At 37.9% G+C, this 9,895-nt stretch overlaps 1 protein-coding gene across 1 annotated transcript; it reads right to left on the bottom strand.

Moving 5' to 3' along the window:
• Positions 1-6,567: 6,567 nt before the first annotated feature.
• On the bottom strand, positions 6,568-8,826 carry LOC114142436 (ribonuclease P protein subunit p25-like). The gene is made up of 2 exons (XM_028013719.1): positions 8,464-8,826; positions 6,568-8,293 (listed from the first exon to the last, which is right to left on the bottom strand). The coding sequence occupies exon 2, from the start codon at positions 7,961-7,963 to the stop codon at positions 7,124-7,126; it is 840 nt and encodes a 279-aa protein (XP_027869520.1). The 5' UTR covers positions 7,964-8,293; positions 8,464-8,826; the 3' UTR covers positions 6,568-7,123.
• Positions 8,827-9,895: the final 1,069 nt, after the last annotated feature.

Here is a 9,895-nt window from a genome sequence, read left to right as displayed (position 1 = left end):
AAACAAATGGCATCACACATGTAAATTCTTCGGATGTCGACACAGTCAACCACAATGACATGGAAACTCAAAATATTATTTGCATTGACGTCAAAGTTTAAAGAGAACATATTAATGTTTAGGAAAAGGCTGGTTATAAATATATAAGGAAATAGTTCTGAGGAATAAAAGCTTTGCCCAAATCAGAATATTGTCAAAACGTTACTTTGCTGCAGTAATTACGTTCAGAAAGAGGAACCCATTCATTATGTACACAGACATTTTTTTGGTCATTCAGTAAATAGGTCAGTAAATTTTGATCATTTTGGCTTAATTGAAAAAAAAATAAAAAATTCCACTTCCAGATAGAATGTTGAAAAAAATCAATTAAAAGTGTTTGAAGTACAGGAGTGTTATGTACCATGCTATACAGCCTAAAAAATACATGTAAAAATTCATTGTGATTGTGTAAGAGCTGTATCAAAACATATATATGAAAGCGTAAGAAAAAAGTGGAAGAGAATGATTCACAAGCAACTTGGACAATATCAGTCGTGGGAGATTGTAATTTGGGGGAGATTTACAAGGAGTGTACTGTGGCGAGTCAGTTCTTCAAGAGCAACCACATGCAGACGTAGTCATATCCAGGACATGGGCTAAACTGTCCTATTCCTTGTGGTAAGCTGATCCTGAACTGAAGACATCATCAGAATAATCTGACCTGAGGAGGAGAAATAGAAGTTCACTGTTGCCAAAATTCTATGGGTCTTATGTAAAAGCAAAAATTTCTGAGCAACAGAATCTTGTAGCACAACCCATAATCATCAAAATGAACCCCAATAAAAACTTTTATTATTATGTCAGATAACATGGAATACATTCCATTGTTTCTAAAAGAAACAAATGCTTGGTAGGCAGGAAGTTGTATTCTAATATGCAAACAGCATCTACAGGCAAATAGTGTTTATATTTAGTAGTCATTAGATATTAATCATTTGCTGCTGCCAATAGTGTGAGCTAAATACAAATGACTCTATCAGACTCTGAAAAACATAGAATACAACATCCATTACAGATAGTTCTTAGTTACTAGTTCATACGATCAATGCATTCATTTAGATTTTTTTTTTGTGATATATTCTGCAGAATTTGCTCTAGATTTGTGCCAGCTGTTTTTAATACACCCAATTGCTTTTGCTGCTGTGTTCTACCACCAGATGAAGAAGTATTGCAGATATTGTGTTGCATGTAGTTTAACAGCGTTCTATGAGATTTTCAAAACTTGGGACATTGCATTATAATTTAACTCTGATTTAAACTTTTCCACTTCTTTATCCCTGCCATTCTCTAAAAAGGCATTCACAGTATGATTAATTGATCAATTTATGCACCATTTGGGTTTATTTAAAAATTTGTTATCTTCTGAAGGCAGGTAGTAGCAGTGGATTTTATTTAAGGGTATCCAAGTTAATAGAGCTGAATACAAATGTGTTCAACAATAGTTGTCACAATCTTTAAAAACCAATGGCTCATTTTGTTTGAACATAACATTGTGCAACCCATTGTGTTACTGTCACATTATGTCCCATAAAATACTACAATAGTTGTGCAAGAAAGATCTGACATTTAAATGGATATTTTTGAGGGCAATGTAATTGTTATATTTTAGCCTTTATTTAATTTCTCTTGAGATAAACGTCTCTTTTTCGTAGATACCATGACCATACAAAGTATTTCAGGCAATTCTCTGAAAAAGAGAATATCAAGCATAGTTTGTGTGCATAATATCTACGTACTGTAGATCTACACACTAATATTTTCACCAGTATTCACTGTGAAAAACCTTTAATTCTTTTAAAGACACACATTTTTCATTCCGAACAAGGAGCATAGCTTATCCTAGCCATTATGTTTGATTACAAAAGTCAAGGTTACAAAATTTTTTCTCTGCTTTTACATATCCTTGAACTTGAATAGTAAGTGCATGATGGGTAGCTGTGCAAATGTGAAAGAGTCTGGTGTTGATGGGGTAACATCAGAGTGCCAAAAATGAATTTCAATTATTTCAGAGAGAAAATGTGAAGTCTTACTCAGTGGTCCACCCACTGTGATTTGGCCTTGCAAACTATAATGAGGAGAATGACTCGGCTCTGATTGGAGCAAACCACTGCTTCAATGAAGCAATCACAACTGTGTTGATATTACTCGACCAATCCACCTGCTGTGCGGAGTGGAAACCCAGCAGAGACTGTTTGAATTGAAATTAACCAAACCGTTTAGTAATATTGTCGACCTTGGTGTGGGTTGTAACTAGAAACACAAGAGACGCATTCTTCATCCTATTACCTATGCGCTAGATGTGTGATTTGAGACCTTAACATTTCCATATGCAATTTTTAAATTGTTTATCCAGTTAATTACATTTAAATTCTTAAAAGTATAGATCTTCTAACAAGAAGGTTAATACAATTTTAAAAGACACAAATTCTGAGTGATAATTTTATTTATGTATTTATATTTTGAAAAAAGAAATGGTGACTCTGCCCAAACTACATGATAACTTATTCATTGTGTGAAAGTTATTGTACATACGTATGTGTCTCCCTTTCTTTATGGTTGACTTTGTTTCTGATGTTCAAGAAAAACAACAAGGGTTAAATGTTTCCTCTGATTGTGAGCATATTAGAGATACTCATTGCAAACAATTAACTTTTTCTCTAATGAGTACATGAGAATATTGTATAAACAGATTCAAACGAGGCTCCTCTGCAGCAGCAAACTGGTAGAAAAAAAATGATAACAGAAAACAATGAACTGAATATTGAGATATAATATCATTACTTGTAGCATCCAATGTGTGTGTTTGCACTCCTCTTAACCAAAATGCACGTGTTTTAACTGAATTAAAAATACTGTCAGAGATCATTTCAGATTGGATGAGTTACAGTGAGAAGTATTATCTCATAGATGAGAATTACTTCATAAATGCACAATCAGAACACGATTGTTCCTGTAAAGTCTTCTATTTCAATATTGCTAAAGTTCAAGGGTGAAAGAGTACAACATATCCAATAAAAAAGTCAGCTACAGCCACTGCAACATTTGATTGCAAATGTAGCAAAATATAGTAATTATAAATTTACAATCTTTGTTAAAAAAAAAAAAAAAAAGTCAATATATTATGACTTAGATTGGGCTTTTCTTTAAAGTGGCTTTAGATAATTTGTTGTGAACTAGAAATGTATAAATATTGTTTAAATACTTTTTATAGGTGAAATCAAATTCTAAACTTTTTTTTGTTTTTTTTTTATAGCTACAGACAAATATGTGCACTATACTGAAACCTACTGCAGTTTAAGCTTTCAGAGATTTGCTATGAACATGTTGTAGTTGAATTGTGCACTCGTGACTCTTAGGGTCTTTCTTCACTAGAGGGCAGCAACACTCAGCTCCTGCATTTCATTTTCTTAGCATACCAAGAGTTTCAGATTCATGTACATATAAATTAGCCAAGCACCATGGCTTGATAACAGAACAGGCATCTACTAAATATATAAACAAAATCTCAGATAATTTTAAAAGTTTGGGAAAAGCCTCAAAGCACAAGGACTTATTTTAAAGTTGTTGCATGTTGTAATAAGATGCATTTTTAGACCTACTGATCCCTTAACATTTTTTAAATGATCATTATGTGTGTAAATATAGTGGACCTATTTATGCCTTCTGTTTAAAGTATGCTGAAGACATTCTTATGCTCAAACTTGCCATTTTCTATTTTTTTGCCCTGGATTCTGGCAGCCATGGAGTTAGTGTTCATTATCTGTTTTTACAGCTTTCACTTCAGCACAGCAATTACATCCTCAGCTGCACTGATTAATCCAACATGGAGACATTTCACAAAATGGTTTTGAAAAGACATTTCCAGACACTTACCAGGGAGTAGCTGTGGCACAGCTTGTTTATGCAGATAGACCACAGCCAGTCAAATGGCAATAAGATGTTTTCAATGGCTGCTTAAGAGTTCTCTTATCCTCTTGTGTATGCTATGCATGAAACAATAGGCTGTTTAGAAAATGATTAATATATTTTATTTTGCCCCTGACATAAACTAAAGGTGCCTGATGTCATGTTTGGGTAATGTACATTTTTCTATTGTTCCTCATATTCCCTCTCTGGCTATTTGTTACATTGCCCCCCTCCAGCTCTCAGCCTAACTGCTTAACCTTCCATTCTCTTCCAGCAATCACATAATCAATCACTGTCCTATTGCTTGACAAAATGGACAATGGAAGTGTGTGAGCGAGAAAAACCTTTTGCCCTGTCTGAACAAGCAAAAGGAATGTCGACTTCTGAGGGCCAACGCTTGCAGAAAACACAGGCCCAGTAAATATTCAATTTAAAGGATTCCCAGATAAGGCAAGTTGAAAAATTGAGGCGGCACCCATTCTTCTAGATAAGAGAAGACGGAGCCATCTGGAGGCTGGGAGATAGCGAACTCCCACGCCATCCCAAAGACCTCACTCTCATCTGCTGCAGAGGCAGAGAGGGAAGAAATGGAGTGCCAACACTTTCTTTATGTTAACTTCACAACAAATTTATTCACATTCAGGGCACGCAGTTACTTACTGACTTTGGTCAACAAAATGTTACTGCTGTGTCCACCTATCTTTTTTTCATAATGCTATCTGTTATACGGTTTGGTGCATATTAAAGCCGCACAATATGTTTAACTTGAATTATACTCTTGAAAGTAAACAAAGATAATGAAAACACCACCTTTATTCAGTGTTTCAGCAAAAACTTTGTAAGAATTTTATTCAGTTTATTTAAATTGCTGAATTAAAGCGAATATCTATTCAAACAGGTCAGATTTATGGGCAGCTGTATAATCTGGTTCAGTCCAAATTCAGTTTCAAAACAATTCAATAATTTACTTTCATTCACTTTCCTTCAATTTGTTTCAAAGTCAAAATGCATGATTAAAGTATTTTCTCCTCTCTGTTTAAATACTTTGCATTTCTAAGGTCACGCTGAATTGCATTTTCTTTTTCTATTTATGTCTGTATTGCCTTATACACACTTTTGAAAACAAACAATACTGGCAAACAGACTCACAGCATGTGAATAACCTTGTCCACAATCCTATAATGCACCTATTTGACTCCTCCACCAACCTATTTCGCGGCAGCCACATTGGATTTAGCTCTGGGATAATGTTTTTGTCAGTATGTTTTATCTGTTCTCTCACTCAGGTAACGCTATGCCGTTATCCCTAATTACCCGTCTGCATTTCACAGTTGGTCCTGAATCCTCAATGCATGATAACAAATGCAGGTCGATTTGAAATTTACTTGTAGGGATTATCTTTTTTTTTCTTTTTTTTTTTTTTTTGACCCGGACTTCAGACTGGCTGGCCCATAGGCTCCTGGGTGAAAGCTGTTAACTCTGTGATAACGGTGACCTAAAATGATAACCTTCCGGCAGTCTTGAGGACACACAGTTTGCTTCATGTGAGCTGTTTTGCAGTCGCAGCATTTCTTCTTCAACCTTGGTCGTTCTGCTTTGCTCTGATTCATTTAATGGGATTGAGCGGGCAAGTGATCACTTTTTTGCGACCAAAAACAGTTAAAGACTTTGTGGTCACTTTGATGTATTTTAGATTCTTTATTGCTTTGTAAAATAAATGTGATTCAAGAGTCTGAAGATGTTTTTTCACATATTTAAATGAAATAGTATTGCCTCAAAAAACATTTTTTTTTACTGTGACTGCTACTGCATTTGAAGAATATTGCCAAGGGAAAATATGAAAAAAGTAGAAAAAGGTTGTAAACTGATAATTAAAATGATCAAGAAGTTTAAGCAGCAAAAAAGCTACAATAAACACAATATAATGCAATTTTTATTTCCTTATAGCTTTTTCTTTTTCTCTGCAGGCCATTCTCCATCATTGCTGCAAATATCAGCACTTTCTGTTGAAACTTTTGCAATATCGCTGTTGCCACTGTAATAACATCCAAATAAAATAAACGCAGAATAGCGATGCATAAAAAAGCAACTTGAAAAGTCAGCATCTATTCCATTTATTTTCTTCTCAGAAGCTGCATGTCACTGTTTAAAATTTTGCCTCTGTATACACCTGCGTTTTCTGTGTGATATTTTCTTGAGAAATAGAAGATGATTGAGAGGAGAGAAAAAGATGACGAAAGATGCGCTGCTGTACAGGAAGGCCTGCAGGCCGAAATGAAAAGGAGTGTACCTTATTGCCTTGGTTTCATATTTTGCAGCAACAGTGCAGTGTAAAGCTCTGTCAAGCCTAGTTTAAATCCTTTTTCTCCTCTGTGTTGTGTGATGTTATATAGTTATCTTAATGATAATCTCTGCCTGTATTTCTCCCCCTGGCATTTCTGTCAGGCTGGGTTGGTTTGGTCCTTATCAACAGCTTTGTCATTAAATCAGCTTTTCTACAGACAAATTTCACTGCTGGTACTCTTATCAAAACATCAGCACACTGTGATTTTTTTTTTTTTTTGTTCCATTAGAGCTTTGCATAGTGATGTATTAATAAAAAGATAAAATGCAAAAGAAAACTTAATTTGGAAAGAAAATGTTTATTTTTGTGGGAAGATTGATAGTCAGACAAACTAAAAGGGTACATTTTTTCATTTATTATACCATCAATACTTTCTGTTTATTTCTTTTACAAAATCGCTTTTATTTATTTCTTCATTTGAAAAGCTCAATTTCAGAGTACTTATGAACAAAAGGTTTTCATACCAAGAAGTAGTTTTATCCACAACTCAAACATAGTTGACTTGGGCAATCAATGGCTTCATTTTGATGTTGTTGTCATTGTGGGTTATGATTTCATTCTGTTCATCATCACACAGTAAAAGCACACATTATCACAGTAGTGATGTCGGAGGCCATAAATCTGTTCTGTGAGTGCTCTTTGTACAGAAGCAAGCTTTTCAATCTCAGTCAAACTGACCTACTGAGGCTTGAATTTGGGATTCAGTTCTTCTAAGAAAGCACTGTTCTGACTGAGTGAATGTTCTGATTGTCTCAGCATTGTGCTAGACTGGAGTGCAGCGCCAAATGAACTTTGCTGATTCAATCCTCTCCACTGTGACAAGGGTTTAGCCAGTCAGTTAGGAGGAAGGACTGAGACCTCTTCCTCCAAGCACAGCTTCTTACAGTGAGGAAAGCCGCTGTATGGCAATTGTCCAAGAGGTCTCTTGTATGTTGTTTGTGCTGAAGGCTCAGTCCCTGCTCTGTCCTCCCACAATGCACTTAGAGTCTCTGGAGGCTGATAACCTGGCTCCTGTGGATCCAGAGGATCCTTAGAAAGAAGGATGCTGATGGAAGGTACAGTCCTGTGCACTGTCATCTCAGATGCCGTCCCCTGGTTGCTCTCCCACACTTCTTTCACCACTTTGTACCTTAGCTTGGTCATCTGATGCAGGCAGCCCACTTTTCGTTTCATAATCTCAGCACAAGTTATCGTCTTTGTGACCGCGCGACCTGACCCAGTAAAGACAACCTGCCTGAGCCCGGTAACGGTTCCACCCACCGCACTTCCAGTCTTTTCTCCTTGTATCCGAGCCATAGCAAATCCCATTAGGTTGCGAATCTTGCTACCCTCCTTGACGCGCATCTCCAGCACCCCAGCAGCCAGACCTGGAAAGGGACAGGGGCTGTCCTCCTCAATGCGGCCAACTTTTTTGAAACCTTCCTGGCCTAGTTTAACTGCTGTTGGAGAAGCTGGCAACACTGAAGGTTTTAGCGGATTAGAATCACTGTTGAACACTGCTGGCTGCATTACAGCGTTTGTGTAAGTTTGACCCTGATAAAAGGGGCATGTCCCCTGATTTACTCCATTGGCAGTTTGGTTTGGTCTCTTTACCTCCAGTCCTGGTTGGGGTTTGACATTGTTGTTAGCCAAGCACTGGTTATGGCCACTAAACACTCCACATCCCGTAAACATTTCTGCAGTCCCTCGTGCGTCAACGAATTGTTAGTCCAGACACACACGTCTCCCTCATAGAGTACACCATAACATAATTTTCTTATGCACTTGGCAGTTCTCCTTCCAGTCAACAGCTGTAAAGTTTTAAGACTTCATATGAGAAATATTACTCACTCCCCAAGAGCGCTATCAACAAAGTCTTTAATGTCCCCTCTCAGAGAAAGCTGGAGAAATAAGATAAACGCCTGACTGATGAGTTAAAAGCAGTGGTGGGACCTTTCAAGATGTTCTTTAAAGAGCTGCTCATTTTCAAACCATCAATGTCTTTTCGGAATGTGTTCCAGATTCCTATGAAAAGACACACAAAAAAAACACTGGAAGGTAAAATTAGCCTTTCCTTCTGTTACATTTATTACTAGCAATTGTATCTTAATTTCTGCACATACTACAGTGTGCTTCGAGTCTTCTTTAACAAAACTTTTTAAAAGAGAAACTGAAAGCTCTTATCAGGACTCCACCTTTTTCTTTTGCGGTCCAATCCAGCGCTGATGAGTCTGCCCTGCTGATCATCTTCTCTTCATTTCAGAAGTGACCTCTAGGATAGTTTGTATTTTTATTTTCCACTTATTCCTTAAGACTTCTGAATTATGTTCCTCCAGCTCAAGTTGGTCTGTCTTTCCTCTCCACGTGCCTACTCTGGAATCCGCTGCAGCTGAGACCAGGGCTGCACAGAGGTGTGCAGCTCGGGTGTAGTCCCCAGAGTTGTATCTTGTCTTCAGTGATGCTCTGGGAAGTCTGCTCTGTTCCCTACAAAGAGACATAAGGGACAGGAGCTGCCTCACAAATGCTCACAGGAGGAGTGTCTGTGTGGCTGAGGGGGAGCAAGAGGGAAAGGGGAGACAGCCCTCTTAAAGGCGCAGGTCTTTTCATCTTTTAGACGAACACCCTCCCCTCCACAACTGAAGCCTGCCATCTGAGGGAAAAGAAAAGGGAAGGGCTACTGCGTCCCTTTAAAACCTGGAATGCAGATCCTCGGCAACTTTGTCAATCTCTTTAGAGGACGTTCCAGTGTTTAATGTACATGACTGATTAAACCTGAGTTCTGAAATAGAGAGTCAGTCAAGCTTTAAAAATGCATTTTCAGCTGCGAAACAATGAATTAAATTAGCTGTGTTATAATTGAAAACATCCTTCAAAGGGCTGCTGAAAGTCAGCAGCATTAAATTGCACTGTACTTAGGCGTTATCCTGTTAGATGTTTGTGGCCATTTCAATTTACATAATGCAACATTAATAGCTTCATTGTTGGGGCAATCAAGTGGCGCGGTAAAAATGTCTGTCTCTTAACGCTTGGATTGCTATATTGTCACAAGCTGGGGGGAGCCCTAGTGATCAAGGGCACAAGGACCACAAAAAGCATGGAAGCATGACTGCCATGCTCAAGGTGCTGTAATCGTAACCGTTATCATTAGGCTGGCTTATGGGTGCAAGTGAAAAGATAGCGCTGACAGGTGAAGTAATAAGTGTCCTAATGGACTTTCTGTCACCAGTGGAGGGCGCTGGCTCGCACCCTACTGTTCCGAGCCGAGCCTCGACAGCTGTGCCGTTGCCCTGTTCAGCCCAGTCTCCTGGTCGACAGGTGGATTTGTTTTTGTGTGTGACTGACAGATAAAAGAATGAGTAAAGACAGCCCACTGAGGCTGAACCTATAAGGCTGAGAGAGAGAGAAACAGACAAGTCCTAACTACTCTCTGCTCTGTACATCCCCTGGTGTGCAGTAGTGCACGCACAGTATAAACTCACTGTGACTTTCTCGGTCCATAATATGAGCCTAATTCACACTGGCATGTGTATTATATTGGATCTCTATGGTAATCAAGGAAAAAAATAAGGAAACTCCCCCCAAGTCCCACAGCTAAAGTGGAAACCTCTTTTATTAGCGGAGCCTGAA

Source organism: Xiphophorus couchianus, chromosome 4 (assembly GCF_001444195.1).
Source record: "Xiphophorus couchianus chromosome 4, X_couchianus-1.0, whole genome shotgun sequence".
Taxonomy (NCBI): domain Eukaryota; kingdom Metazoa; phylum Chordata; class Actinopteri; order Cyprinodontiformes; family Poeciliidae; genus Xiphophorus; species Xiphophorus couchianus.
This window is presented reverse-complemented; position numbering and strand designations above follow the sequence as displayed.

Bases quoted from the DNA above. Each gene is read 5' to 3' on its own strand.
- LOC114142436 (XM_028013719.1), bottom strand. From the start codon at position 7,963: ATGTTTACGGGATGTGGAGTGTTTAGTGGCCATAACCAGTGCTTGGCT.